Here is a 27,415-nt window from a genome sequence, read left to right on the forward strand (position 1 = left end):
TGCCAGACCACCCACTCAAAGAGCTATTATGAGCCCCACCTTTATAGTAGAATCATACAACCAGAATCTAAAGACGGTGACATCTTGTGGAAGCCCTAGGAAGTGCATGCTCATCCATATCTAAGGTAGACATCCAATGGCACTGTTTTCTAAATTGAGTTCTCACTTCCTGTTTGGAATTCTTCTCAAGGAATTCTTCTTGTCTGCCATATGAGTTCTGTTATACTCACAGACATGATTCAAACAGTTTTAGAAACGTCAGAGTGTTTTCTATCCACCAGTTATAATATTATGCATATATTCCCATCTGGGACTGAGTAGGAGGCAGTTCACTCTGGGCAAGCCTTTCATCCAAAAGTGAAAATGCTGCCCCCTAGCATCAACAGGTTCTAAATATCTGGAGGAAATCACGCTGTTCTGCCTCCAGGTCAAGATTCATGACAAACATGAACCTGCGACTGGGAGAGGCAATGTAAAATCTAAATAAAAATTGTTTTCACAATCAACATGCCTTTTCTTGTTTCAATTATGTTTTATTATGAAAAATACAATATCTTCTTGTATACTTGTACAACTAAATAAACTAAAATCACATTTTATTTGTCACATACACATGGTTAGCAGATGTTAATGTGAGTTTAGCGAAATGCTTGTGCTTCTAGTTCCGACAATGCAGTAATAACCAACGAGTATTCTAACCTAACGATTTCACAACAATGACCTTATATACACAAGTGTAAAGGGATAAAGAATATGTACATAAACATACATGAATGAGTGATGGTACAGAACGGCATAGGCAAGATGGAGTAGATGGTATCGAGTACAGTATATACATATGAGATGAGTAATGTAGGGTATGTAAACATTATATTAAGTGGCATTGTAAAGTGGCTAGTGATGCATTTTTTTCCATCAATTCCCATTATTAAAGTGGCTGGAGTTGAGTCAGTATGTTGGCAGCAGCCACTCAATGTTAGCGGTGGCTGATAAACAGTCTGATGGCCTTAAGATAGAAGCTGTTTTTCAGTCTCTCGGTCCCAGCTTTGATGCACCTGTACTGACCTCGCCTTCTGGATGATAGCGGGGTGAACAGGCAGTGGCTCGGGTGGTGATGATGCACCTGTACTGACTTCACCTTCTGGATGATAGCGGGGTGAACAGGCAGTGGCTCGGGTGGTGATGATGCACCTGTACTGACTTCACCTTCTGGATGATAGCGGGGTGAACAGGCAGTGGCTCGGGTGGTGATGATGCACCTGTACTGACCTCGCCTTCTGGATGATAGCAGGGTGAACAGGCAGTGGCTCGGGTGGTGATGATGCACCTGTACTGACCTCTCCTTCTGGATGATAGCAGGGTGAACAGGCAGTGGCTCAGGTGGATGTTGTCCTTGATGATCTTTATGGCCTTTCTGCGACATCAGCAGTGTATGTGGAGCGTATGTCCATATATAATTGTACTATTTGTTATTCAACATAAAAGACGTACAACAAATGATCACATTGGTATTTTAACAGTGTTATTGTTTAAATTGTTTAAATTTAAGAGTTTAAATGTTTAAACAGAGGATCCATCTAAACAGTATTAAACAAGATGATAAACAGAGGATCCATCTAAAACAGTATAAAACAAGATGATAAACAGAGGATCCATCTAAAACAGTATAAAACAAGATGATAAACAGAGGATCCATCTAAAACAGTATAAAACAAGATGATAAACAGACGATCCATCTAAAACAGTATAAAACAAGATGATAAACAGAGGATCCATCTAAAACAGTATAAAACAAGATGATAAACAGAGGATCCATCTAAAACAGTATAAAACAAGATGATAAACAGAGGATCCATCTAAAACAGTATAAAACAAGATGATAAACAGAGGATCCATCTAAAACAGTATAAAACAAGTGCAGTATGTTCTGAGAATGTTACTTTAACATCAACTCATAACGTCACACTATAACTTCATGGGAGTCTTGTGGAAAGACTGCATGTTGTTTTGGGTGGATTGAGTGACGTCTTCATCAACATTTGCAGAATATTCCTGTAATATTTTCACCTCTTGTCAGACGCCAACAGTCTAGTCGGCTGCAGACATTCATAAGGAGTTCTAGTAGTTTATTTCCCATTTGCAGGTATTAAAAGTAATACATACATTGTAATTCCTTGTTGGAGCTCTCTCACATATAGGACAGTACATACCAGAGGAGGCTGCTGAGGGGAGGACGGCTCATAATAATGTCTGGAACAGAGTTGTGTGTGTGTGTGTGTGTGTCCCGTGTGTGTCTGCTGTGTGTGTGTGTGTTTGAGCTGTTGTTTATGTTTGTGTCTGTGTGTGTGTCAGTGTTTGTCTGTGTCAGTGTGTGTGCCATGTGTGTGTCCGCTGTGTGTGTGTGTGTGTCCAGTGAGTGTGTGTGTGCCCAGTGTGTGTGTCAGTGTGTGTGTGTGGCCAGGGTGTGTGTGTCAGTGTTTGTGTGTGTCCAGTGTGCGTGTGTCCAGTGTGTGTGTGTGTCCTTTGTGTGTGTGTCCAGTTTTTGTATGTGTCCTCTGTGTGTGTGTCCTGTGTGTGTGTGTGTGTGTGTGTGTCCTGTGTGTGTGTCCAGAGTGTGTGTGTGTCCTTTGTGTGTGTCCAGAGTATGTGTGTGTATGTGTGTGTCCAGCGTGCATGTGTGTGTGTCCTGTGTGTGTGTGTGTGTCCTGTGTGTGTGTGTCCAGTGTGTGTGTGTGTGTCCTGTGTTTGTGTGTACAGTGTTTGTATGTGTCTATTCTGTGTGTCCAATGTGTGTGTGTTTGTGTGTGTCAGGTTATTATTTACAGGGACACTGAGGAGTCTTCATCATAATGAACCCTAAACCCTGGATAGAGGGGCTCAGTGAATGTGGAGATGAATGTGTACAGGTGGGTCAGTGTGTCAGAGGAGGCTCTATAGAAGGACAGAGTGCCGGCTTGCCAGTCCAGATACACTCCTACTCTGTGGGAGCTGGAGGAGGGGACGTCTATTATAGTGAGATTATTATTGTGCCAGGCAGTGTAACTGTTGTCATAGCAGAACAGACTCCAGGATTTGTTATTGTATCCAAGACAACAGTCATCACCCCTTCCTCTCCTGCTGATTCCTTTATATGTCAATCCTATATCAGCCCCTCTCCCACTCCACTCTACCTCCCAGTAACAGCGCCCAGTCAGACCCTCTCTACACAGCACCTGCTCACAGTCCTCAAATCTCTCTGGGTGATCAGGATACGGCTGTTTCTCTCTCCTACATGTCACCTTTCTGTTCTCCTCAGACAGAGAGAGGAGTCTGTTTACTGTGTTTAGGTCCAGTGTAAGATCACGGACATCTGATGGATGAAACCAGACACAATATTAGAAATCATCATCATTCACATTAGAATGTTATACTCACTTTTCACTAATTCATTTAATGTAGATGTTTCTAGGTATCAAAAGGAGGTAACTTGAGACTTGTTGAATGATCATATGTTATACTGTATGGTGATATAAAACACACTTATTCACATTAATTACACACAGACATATACACACACACACACAACCGGACACACACACACAAATATTCACATTGTCAAAGCAACTACTGGTAAACTTTGGTGTCCCTGATATCTGCTTCTGTAGAACTACAGCTGATATTTAATGTGACCAAGTAAGTAATGATGGTGGTCTTTGACTTCGACTTAACATACATGAAGGGCACTTTTCGGCATTTGCTGTATGATCGATGAGAATTTCCATATTGCAAATGTACAAGAGACAGTGCCTTACAAGACGTCCGGGACGTGCACAGGGGCCAGATCTTCCAGTGAGTCATCAAACCAAGTCTCTCGGACATTCGGTTTCCGTTTTCTAAAATGTTCAAATATTGGTCATTTTTCCGCTGTTCCGGTAAATTCCACCAAATGGCGAATGGAATCTTATTGCAAATGTACAAATATCACCAATCACGACATGGCCATTTTTCCTAAAAGGAATAGACTTAGAAGATGAAACTTGGTGAGCATAGGTTCGGACAAGATGGCGTCGAGGCCTCAACGCTTTTTTGAGTTAAGGCAATTTTTCTGGGATTAAATGTCAAAACGAAAATAGAAAACGCTGATTTGAACACTTCACGTCAAAGTACATGAACCTACGGTGTCAGGAAAGAAAGAACCAGCCATTTATCTATGGTAATTTAAGAGAAATAGAACCAACAAAGCAAAAATGATATAACCGCCATATTGTGCAGTCAACAGAAGTCAGAAATTACATCATAAATATTCACTTACCTTTGATGATCTTCATCAGAATGCACTCCCAGCAATCCCAGTTCTACAATCAATGTTAGATTTTTTCGATAATGTCCATTTCTTATGTCGAAATAGCTTTTTTTTGTTAGGGCTTTTGGTACACAAATCCAAATGCGCATGCAGGTTCAGCTGAACGTCGGACAAAAAGTTCAAAAAGTTATATTACAGGTCGTAGAAACAATTCAAACTAAGTATAGAATCAATCTTTAGGATGTTTTTATCATAAATTTTCAACAAACTTCCAGCCGGAGAATTCCGTTGTCTGTAGAAAAGCAGGTCGCTCTCATGTGAAATGCGTGACCAATGCGTGACTCTTCCAGACCACTGACTAAAAGAGCTCTCATCCGGCCCCACTTCACAGTAGAAGCCTCATTCAAATTCCTAAAGACGATTGGCATCTAGTGGAGGCCTTAGGAAGTGCAACTTGACCCATATCCCACTGTGTTTTCGATAAGGGCTGAGTTGAAAATCGACCAACCTCAGATTTCCCACTTCCTGTTTGGATTTTTCTCAGGTTTTTGCCTACCATATGAGATCTGTTATACTCACAGATATCATTCGAACAGTTTTAGAAACTTCAGTGTGTTCTATCCAAATGTACTAATCATATATATATATATATTAGCAACTGGGACTGAGGAGAAGGCTGTTTACTATGGGCACCTCTGGGCACCTTATTCATCCAAGCTACTAAATACTGCCCTCCGCCCTAAGAAGTTAAGTTCCTATGAAATCCTACTGCAAATGGACAAAACCTATGCCATACGGACAAGTAAAACAATTATGACAATAAAATATGACAAAAGTATGTATGTACAGTTCTTAAACATGTGTAATTGACAAAAGAATCGAAAGAATTTCGAAAAACTGTCCAGAAAGCACTTTTTAAACCTCTTTGGTACAAGTAGCGTCCCACCTCGACAACAGCCAGTGAAATTGAAGGGCGCCAAATCCAAAACAACAGAAATCCCATAATTAAAATTCCTCAAACATACAAATATTAAACACCATTTTAAAGATAAACGTCTTGTAATTCCAACCACAGTGTCCAATTTCAAAAAGGCTTTACTGCGCAAGCACACAATGCGATTATGTTAGGTCAGCAGCTAGTCACAGAAAACCATACAGCCATTTTCCAGCCAAGGAGAGGGCTCACAAAGGTCAGAAATAGCGATTAAAATCATCACTAACCTTTGATGATCTTCATCAGATGGCACTCATAGGACTTCATGTTACACAATACATGTATATTTTGTTCGATAAAGTTCATATTTTTATCCAAATATCTCAGTTTACATTGGCGCGTTATGTTCAGAAGTGCATTGTCTCAAACAAACATCCAGTGAAAGTACAGAGAGCCAAATCAAATTACAGAAATACTCACTATAAACGTTGATCTAAGATACAAGTGTTTAAAATACATTTAAAGAAACTTCTACTTAATTTCTTGGCCCATCCCGTTAGCGGGATCATTTTCGTCAGCAACCCCTGAATAGCATAGCGCCACAGTCAAATAATATTACAAAAAAAATATGCATATTCATATTCATGAAATCACAAGTGCAATATTGCAAAACATAGTTTAGCCTTTTGTTAATCCACCTGTCGTTTCAGATTTTGAAATTATGCTTTACAGCGAAAGCAATCCAAGCATTTGTGTAAGTTTCTCGATAGCATAGCATAACATTATGTACATTATGTACACTAAGCATTACGTCACGAAAATCAGAAAAGCAATCAAAATAATAGTTTACCTTTGATGATCTTCGGATGTTTTCACTCACGAGACTTCCAGTTACACAACAAATGTTCCTTTTGTTCCATAAAGATTATTTTATAGTATTTTTAAAATACCTTTTTGTTTGTCGCGTTATGTTCCACAGGAAAGATCACGACAACGCAGGCTTTATGGCGAAAGCACACTTTTAGTCCAGTAATCAAAAATGCACAAGACACGAGCACAAAGTCTAGACGAAAAGTCAAAAAAATTCTATTACAGTTTCTAGAAACATGTCAAACGACGAATCAATCTTTAGGATGTTTTTGTCATAAATCTTTAATAATATTCCATCCGGACAAGTTCTTGTCTTTATAAATGAAAAGGAACTAAACTAAAGGCTTTTAACCAGACCACTGGTTCAAACTGCTCTTATTCACTCCCCCTTCACAGTAGAAGCCTGAAACAAAGTTCTAAAGACTGTTGACATCTAGTGGAAGCCTTGGGAAGTGCAACCACATAGACACTGAATATTGGAAAGGCAATCACTTGAAAAACTACACACCTCAGATTTCCCACTTCTTGGTTGGATTTTATCAGGTTTTCGCCTGCCATATGAGTTCTGTTATACTCACAGACACTCACAGACACTCAGAGACATCATATGTATATCCTAGCCTCTGGGCCGAAGTAGCAGGCAGTTTACTCTGGGCACGCTATTCATCCGGACGTAAAAATAATGTCCCCTATCAGTGAGGTTAGGGGGTGATAAGTTTTAGAATTTTTTTTCAAATGTTCAAAATTTGACCATTGGGTCTTGACTCGATGTTTTGCAATATGACAATTTACTGTAGAGCGCACTCGCCATCTTTTGGATTTTTGCTTTGTGACATTTGGCATTACCAAAAAGCTTTGAATGATCTGTCGTCCATTTGAGAGGTATTTGACATCTTGTATATGTTTCGTACGGTGCCAATATTAATATAATTAATATAATTAATAACATCTACATATAACCAACAACCCACTACTGTACATTATAACCTAGACTACTTTACATAATATAACATCTACATGTCACTAACAACCCACTATTATACATTATAACCTAGTCTACTTTACATAATATAACATCTACATATCACTAACAACCCACTACTATACATTATAACCTAGTCTACTTTACATAATATAACATCTACATATCACTAACAACCCACTACTATACATTATAACCTAGTCTACTTTACATAATATAACATCTATATATCACTAACAACCCACTACTATACATTATAACCTATACTACTTTACATAATATAACATCTACATATCACTAACTACTTTAGAAAATATGTTCCCATACATTTTTGTCCATTTCAGGGGGTTCTTCCCTTACTTGAATTAAGACTTATTCTTAGTCATATTCTTCACAGCAGTCAACACTCACATTTTCTAAGCCCAGGTTTCATTGTGTTCTCTCCACCATGTTCCACACTGTAGCGGTAAGCAGAAGAACAGACAGTCATTGAGTGATACACCTGAACTCACTCACACACACACACACACACACACACACACACACACACACACACACACACACACACACACACACACACACACACACACAGACACAGACACAGACACAGACATACTAGACTGACACAGACACAGACATACTAGACAGACACAGACATACTAGACTGACACACACACAGACACAGACATACTAGACTGACACACACAGACAGACAGACAGACAGACAGACAGACACACACACACACACACACACACACACACACACTAGACTGAAACACACACACACACTAGACTGAAACACACACACACATACTAGACTGACACACACACACACATACTAGACTGACACACACACACACATATTAGACTGACACACACACACACATACTAGACTGACACACACACACACACATAATAGACTGACACCCACACACACATACTAGACTGACACACACACACACATACTAGACTGACACACACATACTAGACTGACACACACACACACATACTAGACTGACACACACACACTGAAAACACATACTGGACACACACACACACTACACACACACACACACACACACACACACAAAGGACATACACACACAGGACACACACACACAGGACACACACACACACACAGGACACACACACTCTGGACACACACATACACACACACTGGTCACATGCACAGGACACACACACACACTGGACACACAGTAATCTCACACATACAAGACACACACACACAGGACACACACACTCTGAACAGACATTAGACACACACACACACACAGGACACCAACACGCAGGACACAAAAAACAGGAGACACACACACAGGACACACACAGTGGACTCACATACACACAGGACACAAAAACAGGAGACACACATACAGGACACACAAACACACAAAGGACACCCACGCATGACACACACACACACACACACACACACACACACACACACACACACACACACACACAGAGAGAGAAACAAACACAGGACTCTCACACACACAGGACACACACAAACACAGGATACAAACACTCACTGGACACACACACATACACACACACACTAGACACACCCACACATACACACACACACACTAGACCCACACATACACTAGACACAGACACGCACACACACACACACAGTAACATTTGTCCAAGTGGTGGTAATAATGTTTTTCTTAACTATCCTGATAAGTCAAACATGTCTGATATGAACATTGACATAAACCCTCTACATACTTGAGTTTCTCCAGTCTGCAGTGTGGATCCTCCAGTCCAGCAGAGAGCAGTCTGACTCCTGAGTCTCCTGGGTGATTGTAGCTCAGGTCCAGCTCTCTCAGGTGTGAGGGATTTGACCTCAGAGCTGAGACCAGAGAAGCACAGCCTTCCTCTGTGACTAGACAGCCTGACAGCCTGCAAAGAGTCAAATCATATTAAAATCACACTGATATTCTTTGGTGGTAAAAATATAGGCAGTGTATTTTTTTTGAGTAGACTGACCAGTTTATAGTATCAGTCAACAGACCAGACCAGTTTATAGTATCAGTCAACAGACCAGACCAGTTTATAGTATCAGTCAACAGACCAGACCAGTTTATAGTATCAGTCAACAGACCAGACCAGTTTATAGTATCAGTCAACAGACCAGACCAGTTTATAGTATCAGTCAACAGACCAGACCAGTTTATAGTATCAGTCAACAGACCAGACCAGTTTATAGTATCAGTCAACAGACCAGACCAGTTTATAGTATCAGTCAACAGACCAGACCAGTTTATAGTATCAGTCAACAGACCAGACCAGTTTATAGTATCAGTCAACAGACCAGACCAGTTTATAGTATCAGTCAACAGACCAGACCAGTTTATAGTATCAGTCAACAGACCAGACCAGTTTATAGTATCAGTCAACAGACCAGACCAGTTTATAGTATCAGTCAACAGACCAGACCAGTTTATAGTATCAGTCAACAGACCAGACCAGTTTATAGTATCAGTCAACAGACCAGACCAGTTTATAGTATCAGTCAACAGACCAGACCAGTTTATAGTATCAGTCAACAGACCAGACCAGTTTATAGTATCAGTCAACAGACCAGACCAGTTTATAGTATCAGTCAACAGACCAGACCAGTTTATAGTATCAGTCAACAGACCAGACCAGTTTATAGTATCAGTCAACAGACCAGACCAGTTTATAGTATCAGTCAACAGACCAGACCAGTTTATAGTATCAGTCAACAGACCAGACCAGTTTATAGTATCAGTCAACAGACCAGACCAGTTTATAGTATCAGTCAACAGACCAGACCAGTTTATAGTATCAGTCAACAGACCAGACCAGTTTATAGTATCAGTCAACAGACAGACAGTGAGGTATCAGATTTAGATTGTATTGAGTATTCAGTCCACACCATATCTATTTAGACAGTGAGGTATCAGATTTAGATTGTATTGAGTATACAGTCCACACCATATCTATTTAGACAGTGAGGTATCAGATTTAGATTGTATTGAGTAAACAGTCCACACCATATCTATTTAGACAGTGAGGTATCAGATTTAGATTGTATTGAGTATACAGTCCACACCATATCTATTTAGACAGTGAGGTATCAGATTTAGATTGTATTGAGTATACAGTCCTCACCATATCTATTTAGACAGTGAGGTATCAGATTTAGATTGTATTGAGTATACAGTCCACACCATATCTATTTTGACAGTGAAGCTAACATTTTAAATGTGTCTCTATACTCCAGCATTTTGATTTGAGATCAAAGGTTTTCATGTAAGGTGACAGTATATAATGTCACCTTTTATTTGAAGATATTTTCATACATAACTGTTTTACGTTTTGAAATAAAAGCACTTTTCGTGTCTCGTCCCCCTATTTGAAGAAGTAGTAAGTATTCTGACCAATTTATAAAATAATTTAAATGTTGAAAAGATAATGATGAAATAATTGCACTCTGGAACCTTATAATTGTATATAATTGATTAGCATCATACAATTCTAATCTGATGATGTGTGTAGTTTTAGTCAGAATTAGGTTAAACAATGTATCTGTATAGTGGAAAAACACAGACTGTCTGAGCAAGGCGTAGCTCAGGATTTGTACTTGTATGGGAGGGGCTGAAGAAAGATACAGAGGACAGTTAGAACCCACCTGGCAGGAACTGAGAAAACTTATGAGGACAGGGAGGACTTTTCAAGGTTTCCCTAATCTTGGGGGGATGGAACTGTCGGCTGGGAAAGGATCCACAGTGGTTGGAACTATGGAGAAAGAGATAAAACTCACCCACTGTTTGTGTGGAAGTATGTGCGTAGGATACGTACTGTTTGTGTGTGAAGGTATGTGCATATGGAACCAGTATGAAATGGATGGTTTTGTACAACAGACTAGGACATCCTCATAAATAAACACTTTGATTTTTGTAAACTGGGACTCTTGTCTGCTTCATTCAACCAGAATCTTACAGACTCTGTGTTGCAGACTGAGTAGATTAATTGAAGTTTATGAACATCGATAACACATTTCTCATGACAATTTGGTCCTTTGAGCCGGATTCCAATACCTGCCCTGTCGTCCGAAGGTAACACGCCGAAAACCGTGCACGGGTGGGTCGTTGACCCGTAAATTAAACACCTATCCCCTGACATTGAGGTTCCATAACAGGCCGGTTTATATCTAAGGTCGATAGAGACAGTGACGGAATCCAACCGACATTGCTTTCCCAGCCTACGAGACAAGGTCAGTAAGTTTTTATTCACGAATTTGGGGGAATATTTTAAGACATCTTGGACTTGATATGCTAAACACCTAGAATGAATCAAGGATAAGAACTTAGGTATTCTAAACAGATTCACCGGGACTGTCTAATACTTTGTGTATTAATTAAGGAAGTGATTGAGGTGGAAACTGGGGATTCAAATCAAATCAAATCAAATCAAATCAAATTTTATTTGTCACATACACATGGTTAGCAGATGTTAATGCGAGTGTAGCGAAATGCTTGTGCTTCTAGTTCCGACAATGCAGTAATAACAAGTAATCTAACTAACAATTCCAAAACTACTGTCTTGCACACAGTGTAAGGGGATAAAGAATATGTACATAAGGATATATGAATGAGTGATGGTACAGTGATGGTACAGAGCAGCATAGGCAAGATACAGTAGATGGTATCGAGTACAGTATGTACAAATGAGATGAGTATGTAAACAAAGTGGCATAGTTTAAAGTGGCTAGTGATACATGTATTACATAAGGATACAGTCGATGATATAGAGTACAGTATATGACGTAAGCATATGAGATGAATAATGTAGTGTAAGTAACATTATATAAGGTAGCATTGTTTAAAGTGGCTAGTGATATATTTACATAATTTCCCATCAATTCCCATTATTAAAGTGGCTGGAGTTGAGTCAGTGTCAGTGTGTTGGCAGCAGCCACTCAATGTTAGTGGTGGCTGTTTAACAGTCTGATGGCCTTGAGATAGAAGCTGTTTATCAGTCTCTCGGTCCCAGCTCTGATGCACCTGTACTGACCTCGCCTTCTGGATGATAGCGGGGTGAACAGGCAGTGGCTCGGGTGGTGTATGTCCTTGATGATCTTTATGGCCTTCCTGTGACATCGGGTGGTGTAGGTGTCCTGGAGGGCAGGTAGTTTGCCCCCGGTGATGCGTTGTGCAGACCTCACTACCCTCTGGAGAGCCTTACGGTTGAGGGCGGTGCAGTTGCCATACCAGGCGGTGATACAGCCCGCCAGGATGCTCTCGATTGTGCATCTGTAGAAGTTTGTGAGTGCTTTTGGTGACAAGCCGAATTTCTTCAGCCTCCTGAGGTTGAAGAGGCGCTGCTGCGCCTTCTTCACGATGCTGTCTGTGTGAGTGGACCAATTCAGTTTGTCTGTGATGTGTATGCCGAGGAACTTAAAACTTGCTACCCTCTCCACTACTGTTCCAACCTATGGTTGTAATGGATTCAGTATACAGCCCAATCAGTAGTGAAAGAAGAATGTTATGCCTGCGCCACAGCAAAATCTCAGTTGAAAACCATCCCCTTTCCACTTGATGGAATTGAAAGTTGAAATGAAATGAAAGTTGGATTGGTCTTCATTATCTGTATGTGCCCATTACATCCAGACTTCCCCCTTTCACAGTTACAGGAGGAAATTATTATTGTATGGCTCGATATATCACACACAGATGGGACGTAGGGGAAGTAAGAACATGCCATAGGACAGAGAATGTTACAACGGACAAGAGGGACCTTGTACAGTTAGGCCTTCACCCTTACCCAACACAAAGACCTAGGGCCAGGTAGAAGAGAAAGAAGGAAAGAAGGAGTGCTCCATCAGGATCTTTTGACAATGGAGTTTACATTGATAGCATTGGAGTTCCAAGAGTGGTGCCCGAAACCTTGAATAAAGACTGTTGACATCTAGTGGAAGTCATAGAAATTGCAATCTGGGAGCCGGATTTACATATAGCCAATAGGTTTGCATTGGAAGAGCCTGGGACCTCAAAAACAAAACAAATTCGGTTCTTCAGATTTTTTTCTGCCATATCAATTATGTTATAGACAGTATTTTAACCTCTTGAAACTAGGGGGCACTATTTTCATTTTTGGAAAAATAACATTCCCAAAGTAAACAGGCTATTTTGTCAGGACAAGATGCTAGAATATGCCTATAATTGACAGCTTAGGATAGAAAGCACTCTGAAGTTTCCAAAACTGTAAAAATATTGTCTGTGAGTATAACAGAACTGATATTGCAGGCGAAAGCCTGAGAAAAATCCAATCAGTAAGGGACTCTTATTAGAAACCTCTGCGTTCCTATGTGTCCCCATTGAGCAGTGAAAGAGATATCAACCAGATTCCTTTTTCTATGGCTTCCCTAATGTGTCCAGTGTCACAAGACATAGTTTCAGGCTTTTATTTTGACAAATGAGTGTGAACGACAACATTGCATCAGTGGTCAGCTGGTGGCTCTCAGAGTGATTTGTGCGTAATAGACAAAGGCGGCCATTGTGCCTCTCGCTCCTACTGGGAAGCCAACTGTCCCGGTTGATATATTATCGAATAGATATTTGAAAAACACCTTGAGGGTTGATTCTAAAAAACGTTTGCCATGTTTCTGTCGATATTATGGATCTCATTTGGAATATTTATCAGCGTTGTCGCATTTCCGGTGGATTTCTCAACCAAACGTGAAGTACAAACAACAGAGGTATTTCATGAATATTAATATTTTCTAGTAATATTTTTTGTCCATTGCGTTATGCTAATTAGTGTCAGTTGATGACAATTCTCCCGGATCCGGGAGGGGTAGTTCTAAGATTAAAGTGTTTTCTACCCAGTGCTACCAATTAAATGCATATCCTAGCTTTTGGGCCTGAGTAACAGGCAGTTTACTTTGGGTATGTCACTGAAGCGGATATTCAGGAAACTAGACGCTATCCCTAAGAAGTTTTTACATTTTAGCTGCCATGTTCAGGGGATTAAATAAAATGTGTCATTCTGTACTGTTGCGTAATATGAAACATTCTATCTCAAATCCAAAATGCTGGAGCGTAGCACCAAATTTAAAACTGTAAGCTTCACTGTCCAAACACATATGGTGTGGACTATTTGTGCCTTGGTAAACACATGTGGATCTGGTGAACAGTTATCACTTGTTGACCAAGTACAGGAATACTGACCTCAGAGTCTCCAGTTTACATTGGGGATTCCCCAGTCCAGCAGAGAGCAGCTTCACTCCTGAATCCTTCAGGTCATTGTTACTCAGGTCCAGCTCTCTCAGGTTTGAGGAGTTTGACCTCAGAGCTGAGACCAGAGAAGCACAGCCTTCCTCTGTGACTCCACAGCCTGACAGCCTGACAAAGAGATCATCATGACTTCACAAACACACGGTTAATTTAACGAGTGGCAGATGCATTTGGTTTATTCTCTCAAACAACTTCAAGATTCATTTTTCATCTCCTAGAATTGTATGGTCATATTGTTATGACGCACTGACTCAGTAAGTTTTTCAATTATAAATATTTTAATCTAAACAGAATATTTCTTCCTGATTAGTTCTCAAATGTCATTTTATTTACTCACAGAACAACTCTGGAGGCTTTGACCACTGGCAGCAGCCTCAGAAGACCTTCCTCTGATCTGGAGAATTTCTTCATGTCAAACACATCCAGCTCCTTTTCTGAAGTCAGCAACACAAAGACCAGAGCTGACCACTGTGCAGGTAAGAGTTTGGCTTCTGAGAGACCTCCTGATCTCAGGTAGCTTTGGATCTCCTCCACTAGAGAATGGTCATTCAGTTCATTCAGACAGTGGAACAGATTGATGCTCCTCTCTGGAGAGGGATTCTCCTTGATCTTCTTCTTGATGTACTTGACTGTTTCTTCATGGCTCTGTGAGCTGCTTCTGGTCTTTGTCAGTAGACCTCGTAAGTGCTTCTGATTGGACTCCAGTGAGAGGCCCAGAAGGAAGCGGAGGAAAAGGTCAAGGTTTCCCGTTTCATTTTGTAAGGCTTTATCCACAGCACTCTTGTAGACAGTATCTTTAGGCTTCAGCGCAAAATAGATACTGGATGTTGATTGCGGTTTGGCCATTAGATTCTCATTGTTGTTGATGAAGGAGAGGAACACATATACAGCAGCCATAAACTCCTGAATGCTCAAATGCACGAAGCAGTACACCTTGTTCTGGTACAGCTCACATTCCTCTTTAAAGAGCTGTGTGCACAATCCTGAGTACACTGAGGCTTCATTGACATCAATGCCAGCCTCTTTCAGGTCTTCCTCATAGAAAATCAGATTGCCATTCAAAAGCTGTTGAAAAGCCAGTTTGCCCAGTGACAGAATGCTCTCTTTTTTACAGTTTGGATCTGTCTCTTCTTTCCCAACATACTTTTCATTATTTTGTTTGGCGTGAAACTCTACAAGGTGTGTGTACATCTCTGTCAGAGTCTTGGGCATCTCTTCTCTCTTATGTTTCAGCATGTGTTCAAGGACTATTGCAGAAATCCAACAGAAGACTGGAATGTAGCACATGATGTGGAGGTTCCTTGATGTCTTTATGTGTGAGATGATTCTGATTGCCAGGTCCTCATCACTGAATCTCTTCCTGAAGTACTCCTCCTTCTGTGGGTCATTGAACCCTCGTACCTCTGTCACCTGGTCAACACACCCTGAAGGGATCTTATTGGCTGCTGCAGGTCGGGTAGTTATCCAGATGAGAGCAGAAGGAAGCAGATTTCCCTTTATGAGATTTGTCAGTAGAACATCCACTGAGGTTGACTCTGTGACGTCACAACAGATCTTGTTCTTCTGGAAGTCTAGGGGCAGTCGGCACTCATCCAGACCATCAAAGATGAACAGAACTTTGTACTTGTCATAGTTGGAGATTCTTGATTGTTTGCTTTCCATTGAGAAGTGATTAAGAAGTTCAATGAAAGTGTGTTTGTCTCCTTTCATCAAATTCAGCTCCCGAAAAGGGAATGCAAATACAAATTGGACATCCTGATTTGCTTTTCCTTCAGCCCAGTCCAGAATGAACTTCTGCACAGAGACTGTTTTTCCAATGCCAGCGACTCCCTTTGTCAGCACAGTTCTGAAATGTTGGTCTTGTCCAGTTAAGGGTTTGAAGATGTCGTTACATTTGATTGCAGTCTCTGGTCTTGCTTGTTTCCTGGTTGTTGTCTCAATCTGTCTCAGCTCATGTTCATTATTGACCTCTCCTGTTCCACCCTCTTTGATGTAGAGCTCTGTGTAGATGTTATTGAGAAGTGTTGGGTTTCCTTGTTTAGCGATCCCCTCAAATACACATTGAAACTTCTTCTTTAGATTAGATTTGAGTTCACGTTGGCAAATCACAGCAAGCTCATCTGAATGAAGAAATAACACAGAGGATATTAATATTACGTCTGTTTTAATGCCTACAGTATTATAGGACTGTTATAAAGTTTTACATTATAATAATTTATTATCTGACTGTATAAATGTGTAAATGTTTTCATAATGCATTACAGACTGGTGTGACTGATTACATTATTATTGGTATTATTGATGGTATTATTAATGTTGTCTCTCTCTCTAAATTAATCACCACAACACATCCCTGCTGCTACTTGATGAGGTCACTAGGTGTTGTGTTAAGGCTGCTACAATATCATTGAGTTACACAGCTACTTTAGCTGTACTTTAGCTACATCTTTTAAATATTATAAAACATCATTCAACATGAGGCAGACAGCTCTTACATTTCTCCAGTGTGTCAGCATGCTCCTTCTGGTTCATTTTCCTCAGGATGTGCAGTGTGATCTTCAGAGCCCCCTCTCTGGCACTGATCTCCTGCTTCTCATCTTCAATGTCCACCACTTCCTTATCCTGCTTCTGACTCTCAAGGCCTTCTGGGGGTTCAGGACTAAGAATCCTCTTAAACAACTTCAGCTCGTTCTTCACAAATGTAATAATATTCTCTTCAAGCAACTGAAATAAATTAAGTTAAGTTAAGTTTAGCAAGAGAATAAATGCTTTCTCATTAACACATTAATGAATGATTGACAGATCAACTTTACTTGAGGTAAACAAAAACAAATGTACATAACAGGACCACATACACTGAATATGGAGTCCAGGTCTGTTTGATGACTCTGGGAAGACTGACCACTGAGAATCTCTGACTCTGATCTCTCCTGTTGGTTTCTGTGGACAAAACATGAGACATCTCCTCATCCAGTGAGTGCACACACACACACACACACACACACACACACACACACACACACACACACACACACACACACACACACACACACACACACACACAGGGAGGGAATGTTGTGTTTGTTTAATATTGTTTTAGGACTATGAAAATGGACAAAATGATCAGCCTATGGATTATGAAGACAACAACAATAAATGGGAAAATGGGAGAGGAGAAATGACTATAGACAGTGTTGTTTAACTCACTGACCATGACCCATGAGTTCTTCTTACCTTTGTTCAGTAGAAAAGTCTCCCTCTCTAAACACTATAGGTTTACCCATAGACTGGTTACTCTTCATGGACACACAGCTGGGTACAGGGGAGGCTGGTCTCTCCTGCTTGATTGGACTTCAACACAACAGAGACAAACATTACATCTCTCATCTACTCTGAGCTCAGAAGGGGAAACATAAGAAGAGTTTCATTCCAAAAATCCTTTACATCCATTTTCAGAAATCTTTGCAAATTTGTTTTTTTGTTTCTAGAAATGATCAAATTAATGATTGTGTTTTCTCACTATCTAATCATGGCATGCTCAATAACAGACATGTATTTGATTATAATCTATCACATGGTTTAATTTCAGAGAGACAAATAATCATGTTTTTTTGTTGCTAAATGCTACATATCTGTCTGACTCTCAGAGAAATCAGTAGTACTGCTAGGTTTTACACAGTAATAATATATATCTGCCTCACTCTCAGAGAAATCAGTAGTACTGCTAGGTTTTACACAGTAATAATAGATATCTGTCTCACTCTCAGAGAAATCAGTAGTACTGCTAGGTTTTACACAGTAATAATATATATCTGCCCCACTCTCAGAGAAATCAGTAGTACAGCTAGGTTTAGTACAGTAATAATATATATCTGCCTCACTCTCAGAGAAATCAGTAGTACTGCTAAGTTTTATACAGTAATAATATATATCTGCCTCACTCTCAGAGAAATCAGTAGTACTACTAGGTTTTACACAGTAAAAATATATATTTCCCTCAGTCTCAGAGAAATCAGTAGTTCTGCTAGGTTTTATACAGGCAAATATTTTCCTCAGACCACTAGGACAGCTGAGTAATCTAACACCTGCCTCAGACCACTAGAACAGCTGAGTAATCTAACATCTGCCTCAGACCACTAGAACAGCTGAGTAATCTAACACCTGTCTCAAACCACTAGATCATCTGAGTAATCTACCACCTGCCTCAGATTACTCAGCTGTTCTAGTGGTCTGAGGCAGGTGTTAGATTACTCACCTGTTCTAGTGGTCTAACACCTGCCTCAGACCACTAGAACAGCTGAGTAATCTACCACCTGCCTCAGACCACTAGAACAGCTGAGTAATTTGCTACCTAACTGGGAGTCTCCTGAGTGAAAACATCTGAAGTTCTTCAAAGGTAAATGATTTCAATTGATTGCTTTTCTTATTTTCGTGAAAATGTTGCCTGCTGCCAGCAGAGTCTAGCATAGCATTATGCCATGATAAACTTACACAAATGCTTGTCTAGCGTTGGCTGTAAAGCATATATTGAAAATCTGAGATGACAGTTTGATTAACAAAAGGCTAAGCTGTGTCTTCATTTGTGATTTTCATGAATAGGAACATTTTCTAGGGGTATTTATGTCCGCTGCGTTATGCTAAATCGTTTGAGGCTTTGATTACGCTCCCGGATCCGGGTTTGAGAGTAACAAGAAGTTAAACAGGATATTTTATCAGGACAAGATGCTAGAATATGCATATAATTGACACCGTTCGATAGAAAACACTCTAACTTTTCCAAAACTGTAAAGATATTGTCTGTGAGTATAACTTAACTGATGCTGCAAGCGAAAGCCTGAGAAAAATCCAATCTGGAAGTGCCCCAGGTTTTCGCTGCGTTCCAATGACTCCCTATTCGGCTGTGAATGTACCATCAACGAGCTTACGCTTGCTACGTATTCCCCAAGGTGTCTAAGGCATTGTGACGTAGTTTTACGCATTTCTGTTGAAGAATAGCCGTATGGGGGCACATTTGGTAAGTGGTCACATGGTGGCTCCGAGAGAGATTCTCGCGTAAAATACAGAGGTAGCCATTACTCCAATCGGTCCTGGAGAAAAAGGAATTGTCCCGACGGATATATTATCGAATAGATATTAGAAAAACACCTTGAGGATTGATTCTAAACAACGTATGCCATGTTTCTGTCGATATTATGGAGCTAATTTGGAAATAATTCCGGCGTTGTGGTGACCGCAATTTCCGGGCGATTTCTCAGCCAAACGTGAAGAACAAACGGAGCTGTTTCGCCTACAAAAATAATATTTTGGAAAAAAATGAACTTTGGCTATCTACCTGGGAGGCTCGTGAGTGAAAACATCCGAAGTTCATCAAAGGAAAACAATTTAATTTGATTGCTTTTCTGATTTCCGTGACAAGGTTGCCTGCTGCTAGCAAGGCATAATGCTATGCTAGGCTATTATAAACTTACACAAATGATTGTCTAGCTTTGGCTGTAAAGCATATTTTGAAAATCTGCGATGACAGGGTGATTAGCAAAAGGCTAAGCTGTGTCTCAATATATTTCATTTGCAATTTTCATGAATAGGAATATTTTCTAGGGATATTTATGTCCGCTGCGTTATGCTAATTAGTTTCAGGCGATGATTACGCTCCCGCATGCGGGTTTGGGAGTCGCTAGAGGTTAAGTGAAACCTTACACAGAAATACAATTCTCTCACATTACATCATTAGCATCCCATCCCATAATTTCACAAATAGTTTAATCTTTCCTCATTTATCCTGTACAACAATTAGATGTAAGCCTCATATCTGAGGCTATTGTATAAACTGCGTTATGGTAATGTGGCAGTATTGTCTCCCATGAGTTTCACAAAATTTTACCATACGCACTAGTTCGTAGCTGGATTCTTCACCGATCTTTTATGCCTTCTCCAGAACATAAATGTTGTTCAGACCTCAAGTGCTGTGAGGGGGAAGAAATTCCTTTGTTCTCTCTATGAAACTCACTCTCTCTATACTGTGGCCATGAGGAGATAATCTCCTCCAGGAACGCATATGAAGCAGACCAGGCCAGGTTTTGGGGTTAAAATATCTTCTGGGATATGAAGCAGACCAGGCCAGGTTTTGGGGTTAAAATATCTTCTGGGATATGACGCAGACCAGGCCAGGTTTTGGGGTTAAAATATCTTCTTGGAACGCATATGAAGCAGACCAGGCCAGGCCAGGGTTTGGGGTTTAATTATATTCTGGGATATGAAGCAGACCAGGCCAGGTTTTGGTGTTTAAATATCTTCTGGGAACGCATATGAAGCAGACCAGGCCAGGGTTTGGGGTTTAAATATCTTCTGGGAACTCATATGAAGCAGACCAGGCCAGGGTTTGGGGTTTAAATATCTTCTGGGAACTCATATGACGCAGACCAGGCCGGGGTTTGGGGTTTAAATATCTTCTGGGATATGAAGCAGACCAGGCCGGGGTTTGGGGTTTAAATATCTTCTGGGATATGAAGCAGACCAGGCCGGGGTTAGGGGTTTAAATATCTTCTGGGATATGAAGCAGACCAGGCCGGGGTTTGGGGTTTAAATATCTTCTGGGATATGAAGCAGACCAGGCCAGGGTTTGGGGTTTAAATATCTTCTGGGATATGACGCAGACCAGACAATAAAATAACAATAATGAGACTGTAAGGAGAACCAGTACTGAGTCAATGTGCAGGGGTACCAGGTAGTTGAGGTAATAATGAGGCTATAGGGAGTACCAGTACTGAGTCAATGTGCAGGGTACCAGGTAGTTGAGGTAATAATGAGACTATAAGGAGTACCAGTACTGAGTCAATGAGCATGGGTACCAGGTAGTTGAGGTAATAATGAGACTATAAGGAGTACCAGTACTGAGTCAATGTGCAGGGTACCAGGTAGTTGAGGTAATAATGAGACTATAAGGAGTACCAGTACTGAGTCAATGTGCAGGGTACCAGGTAGTTGAGATAATAATGAGACTATAAGGAGTACCAGTACTGAGTCAATGTGCAGGGTACCAGGTAGTTGAGGTAATAATGAGACTATAAGGAGTACCAGTAGTACTGAGTCAATGTGCAGGGTACCAGGTAGTTGAGGTAATAATGAGACTATAAGGAGTACCAGTACTGAGTTAATGTGCAGGGTACCAGGTAGTTAAGTTAATATGTACAGTACATTTAGGTAGGTGTAAAAGTGAATAGAGACTACATCTCCTCATCCAGGGAGTGACACTCTTTCACACACACACACACACACACACACACACACACACACACACACACACACACACACACACACACACACACACACACACACACACACACACACACACACACACACACACACACACACACAGGGAGGGAATGTTGTGTTTGTTTAATATTGTTTTAGGACTATGAAAATGGACAAAAGGATGAGCCTATGGATTCTGAAAACAACAACAATAAATGGGAAAATGGGAGAGGAGAAATTACTAGAGACAGTGTTGTTTAACTCACTGACCAGGACCCATGAGTTCTTCTTACCTTTGTTCAGTAGAAAAGTCTCCCTCTCTAAACCGTATAGGATATTCCATAGACCGGTCACTCTTCATGGACACACAGCTGGGTACAGGGGAGGCTGGTCTCTCCTGCTGGATTGGTCTTCAACACAACAGAGACAAACATTACATCTCTCAACTACACTCAAGTCAGATGGGGAAACATAAGAGGAGCTCCATTCTTAAATGCTATAGATCCATTTTCTGAAACGTTTGTAAATATGCTTTAATTGTTTGAAGAAATTATGAAATAGATTATTGCGTTTTTTTCACTCTCTAATCAAGGCATAGGGTTGTTCAATAACAGACCTGTATTTGTTCAAAATCTATTACTTGATGATTTCATTTCAGAGGGACAAATAATAATGTTTTTGTTCCGCAAATTGCGATATAGCTGCCTCACTCTTAAACCGGCTGAATTTTGTCTAATGTAGCAACATTTGAAAAGGTGTTTTTTACATTGGATAAAAGTAGAGACTAGGGTGGAAAATAGTATATCAGTGCTTGAAAATGGGACACTACAGTTGAGGAACAACGGGGAAGTAATTCTGCTTTGAACGTTGATAAACTTGTAACCTCACTTTTGAGAAAATGGACTTTGAATATTTTGGTACCTACTGGAGAGCTCTTCTTTGTCTACATGGCTGTTACTTAGGCAGATTATGTCACCCATCTAAATAAATAGTTGTTTATATATATATATATATATATATATATATATATATATATATATATATATATATACAGTGGGGCAAAAAAAGTATTTAGTCAGCCACCAATTGTGCAAGTTCTCCCACCTAAAAAGATCAGAGAGGCCTGTAATTTTCATCATAGGTACACTTCAACTATGACAGAAAAAATGAGAAAAAAAATACAGAAAATCACATTGTATTCAGATTATTGCATGGGTTTCTTTTACCATAAAACATTTTTTTTAAAATCTGACACAGCGGTTGCATTAAGGAGAGCTATATCTATAATTCCATGTGTCTAACTTGTATTATCAACTACATTTATGATGAGTATTTCTGTTTAATGATGTGGCTAAGCAAAATCACTGGATGTTTTTGGAACTAGTGAATGTAACGCGCCAATGTAAAGTCCTATTTTGATCAATATGAACTTTATCAAACAAAACATGCATGTATTGTGTAACATGAAGTCCTATGAGTGTCATCTGATGAAGATGATCAAAGGTTAGTGATTCATTTTATCTCTATTTGTGGTTTTTGTGACTGTCTGGAAAATCTTTTGCTGGAAAAATTGCTGTGTTTTTCTGTGGCTATGTGGTGACCTAACATAATCGTTGTGAGCCGGCTCTTGTAGGTGAACATTGTGTATAACTTTTAGTGAGTCCATATATTAAGGAAGTGATAGAAGCCTTTTTGGTTCAATAAGGAACCTTCTTTTCTAAGAGTGTATAATAACAAACACGATTTTCTTTTGACTATTTAATTTTCTACATCGTGTTATTTCAAGTTCTCCCTTTGGAGCGCAACATCACGTTGTTAAAAAATACTCCTAAACTGTGCGTGGCTATAAATTGGGCGTGGCTATAAATTGGGCAATTGAAGGCATCTAGGGCGTAATATGTGTTTGATGAAAATTGACATTGTTGCAACGTTGTAGGCAACATTATTGGCAAGGGACTTGATGCCTACTATGCCAAAGATATTTAGAGTTGTTAAACGGGTGTGAAGAGTGTGTTGATATAACGGTAATATTGTAAAAATTCTGCTTGAAACAATCATCACAATTGAAAAAAAATGAATTCCATTATATTAGGCAAGAATTAAGAGTAGGCAAAGTGGTCGTGTTGTGAAAATTCTATAAAATCTCTTACATTGGAAAGTGGGTGCCGTGGAACCCCTACAGTACCTCCTCAGACCCCAGATTGAGAACCGGATTGAGTACCCCAGCAGTACCTCCGCAGACCTCGGATTGAGAACCCCGGCAGTACCTCCACAGACCCGGATTGAGAACCCCAGCAGTACCTCCACAGACCCCGGATTGAGAACCCCAGCAGTACCTCCTCAGACCCCGGATTGAGAACCCCAGCAGTACCTCCTCAGACCCCGGATTGAGAACCCCAGCAGTACCTCCACAGACCCCGGATTGAGAACCACAGCAGTACCTCCACAGACCCCGGATTGAGAACCCCAGCAGTACCTCCACAGACCCGGATTGAGAACCACAGCAGTACCTCCACAGACCCCGGATTGAGAACCCCCGCAGTACCTCCTCAGACCCCGGATTGAGAACCCCTGCAGTACCTCCACAGACCCCGGATTGAGAACCCCAGCAGTACCTCCTCAGACCCCGGATTGAGAACCCCAGCAGTACCTCCTCAGACCCCGGATTGAGAACCCCAGCAGTACCTCCCCAGACCCCGGATTGAGAACCCCAGCAGTACCTCCTCAGACCCCTGGATTGAGAACCCCAGCAGTACCTCCTCAGACCCCGGATTGAGAACCGGATTGAGAACCCCAGCAGTACCTCCACAGACCCCGGATTGAGAACCCCAGCAGTACCTCCCCAGATCCCGGATTGAGAACCCCAGCAGTACCTCCTCAGACCCCAGTAATATTGAAGGTACCCATAAGCAACCATTTCAGACTAAAAAACAGAGGTGCGTTTTTTTTGGAAGTAAACTCTTAATAATTCTTCACCACAATTGTCATCTCACCTCTTAGCTTTGGTGTCATGTTCCTCGGGGAGTCTTATTTTAGAGGGAGGGTCCCCCTCTCTCTCCCCAGAGAGACTCATTTTAGAGCAACTGACACCTAAACAGAGTTCAAGCATGTTGGTTGTGGTTAACACAATAATTCTTGAATATCAATTGTTATCATTTATTCGTTATCTCTTATGAAACATTTACTAACAGACATATCTAAACAGTCATTTGATTAATGCATCACATGAACAATCAATAATAAATAATAAACATAATAAACATCCATAATAATAATAATATACTACTGTTTGTTAGTTATAGACAGTACGGCAACACAAGGCCATGTCTCACAATTATTTTCATTAAGTAATAGTAGGCTATTTCTTGTCTTTCAATCTGTTCTTTTCTAAACGTATCTGAGAATATAGACAGAAGGGGTAAAACGGACATGATTGATCTGAGGGGGAAATCATTGATCCATTCAGAAAGGTTTTATGCATCAAGTAAGAGATGTTATATTATGTAAAGTAGACTAGGTTATAATGTATAGTAGTGGGTTGTTAGTGATATGTAGATGTTATATTATGTAAAGTAGACTAGATTACAATGTATAGTAGTGGGTTGTTAGTGATATGTAGATAGCCTATAACCTACATATAATAGATGACCAGTCTAAACCTGTTCAGATCAGTTCACAGAGACCATCAGGTTTGTCAGCATGATAAGTGATCATAACTCAACCTAAACTGACTATTGAATGTCTGACGTCGACCTAACGTTATAATAGTTTGTAGGTAACCTAGACCTAACCTTATAATAGTTTGCAGGTAGCCTAGACCTAACCTTATAATAGTTTGTAGGTAGCCTAGACCTAACCTTATAATAGTTTGTAGGTAGCCTAGACCTAACCTTATAATAGTTTGTAGGTAGCCTAGACCTAACCTTATAATAGTTTGTAGGTAGCCTAGACCTACAGTACGAGAGTCTGCCCATCTTTCCTACATTCCAACACATTTATTTAATGTTACAGAGAAATATGTGTTACAGTTTCAACAGCCATTTTATAACTGCGTGGGCTACAAACATACTTCTAATTTCATATGAGGAAATCACTTTTTTTTTTTTTTTTTTTTTTTTTTTACCTTTATTTAACTAGGCAAGTCAGTTAAGAACAAATTCTTATTTCCAATGACGACCTAGGAACAGTGGGTTAACTGCCTGTTCAGGGGCAGAACGACAGATTTGTACCTTGTCAGCTCGGGGATTCAAACTTGCAACCTTTCGGTTACTAGTCCAACACTCTAACCACTAGGCTCCCCTGCCACACATAACTTACAGTCACTGGTGCAGCCGCCTGTTTCCTTGCAGATGAAGTAGCTTTCAAAGACAACTCATTCAACCAGCCTAAACAACAGTACATAAAATATGTAAAATGGTCAAAAGTGAATCCTCATAGAGTCATATACATTAGAGAGAGTTATATATATCCTGATAGAGTCATATACATTAGAGAGGTATATATATCCTGATAGAGTCATATACATTAGAGAGAGGTATATATATCCTGATAGTCATATACATTAGAGAGGTATATATATCCTGATAGAGTCATATACATTAGAGAGGTATATATATCATGATAGAGCCATATACATTAGAGAGGTATATATATCCTGATAGAGTCATATACATTAGAGAGAGGTATATATATCCTGATATGGTCATATACATTAGAGAGAGGTATATATATCCTGATAGAGCCATATACATTAGAGAGAGGTATATATATCCTGATAGAGTCATATACATTAGAGAGAGGTATATATATCCTGATAGAGTCATATACATTAGAGAGGTATATATATATCCTGATATAGCCATATACATTAGAGAGAGGTATATATATATCCTGATAGAGCCATATACATTAGAGAGAGGTATATATATATCCTGATATAGCCAAATACATTAGAGAGAGGTATATATATCCTGATATAGTCATATACATTAGAGAGAGGTATATATATCCTGATAGAGTCATATACATTAGAGAGAGGTATATATATCCTGATAGAGTCATATACATTAGAGAGGTATATATATATCCTGATATAGCCATATACATTAGAGAGAGGTATATATATATCCTGATAGAGCCATATACATTAGAGAGAGGTATATATATATCCTGATATAGCCAAATACATTAGAGAGAGGTATATATCTCCTGATAGAGACATATACATTAGAGAGAGGTATATATATCCTGATAGAGTCATATACATTAGAGAGAGGTATATAGATCCTGATATAGTCATATACATTAGAGAGAGGTATATATATCCTGATATAGCCATATACATTAGAGAGAGGTATATATATCCTGATAGAGCCATATACATTAGAGAGAGGTATATATATCCTGATATAGCCATATACATTAGAGAGGTATATATATCCTGATATAGTCATATACATTAGAGAGGTGTATATATCCTGATAGTCATTAGAGAGAGGTATATATATCCTGATAGAGTCATATACATTAGAGAGGTATATATATCCTGATAGAGTCATATACATTAGAGAGGTATATATATCCTGATAGAGCCGTAGAGAGAGGTATATATATCCTGATAGAGCCGTGGAGAGAGGTATATACATCCTGATAGAGCCATATACATTAGAGAGAGTTATATATATCCTGATAGAGCCATATACATTAGAGAGAGGTATATATATCCTGATAGAGCCATATACATTAGAGAGGTATATATATATCCTGATATAGCCAAATACATTAGAGAGAGGTATATATCTCCT

General features: G+C 39.8%; 1 protein-coding gene across 2 annotated transcripts in view; it reads right to left on the reverse strand.

Moving 5' to 3' along the window:
- Window positions 1-1,491: 1,491 nt before the first annotated feature.
- The window catches only part of LOC110515071 (NLR family CARD domain-containing protein 3), a 193,532-nt gene continuing 167,608 nt past the window's right edge, over window positions 1,492-27,415 (reverse strand). Inside the window, exons 2-11 of one of the 2 annotated variants that reach the window (XM_090197856.1) lie at window positions 24,605-24,701; window positions 21,905-22,021; window positions 17,595-17,711; window positions 17,216-17,300; window positions 16,856-17,084; window positions 14,698-16,480; window positions 14,295-14,468; window positions 8,824-8,997; window positions 7,480-7,526; window positions 1,492-3,349 (exon numbers count right to left, since the gene is read on the reverse strand). In XM_090197856.1, coding sequence (XP_090053982.1) covers window positions 2,820-3,349; window positions 7,480-7,526; window positions 8,824-8,997; window positions 14,295-14,468; window positions 14,698-16,480; window positions 16,856-17,084; window positions 17,216-17,300; window positions 17,595-17,711; window positions 21,905-22,021; window positions 24,605-24,684 — 3,336 coding nt within the window. In that variant the 5' untranslated portion in view covers window positions 24,685-24,701 and the 3' untranslated portion in view covers window positions 1,492-2,819. Of the gene's footprint in view, window positions 3,350-7,479; window positions 7,527-8,823; window positions 8,998-14,151; window positions 14,469-14,697; window positions 16,481-16,855; window positions 17,085-17,215; window positions 17,301-17,594; window positions 17,712-21,904; window positions 22,022-24,604; window positions 24,702-25,928; window positions 25,997-27,415 lie in introns of those variants that run through there. The other variant, XM_090197855.1, reaches the window with a different exon arrangement.

This window comes from Oncorhynchus mykiss, chromosome 13, assembly GCF_057628025.1.
Source record: "Oncorhynchus mykiss isolate SJ-2025 chromosome 13, ASM5762802v1, whole genome shotgun sequence".
NCBI classification, from domain to species: Eukaryota; Metazoa; Chordata; class Actinopteri; order Salmoniformes; family Salmonidae; genus Oncorhynchus; species Oncorhynchus mykiss.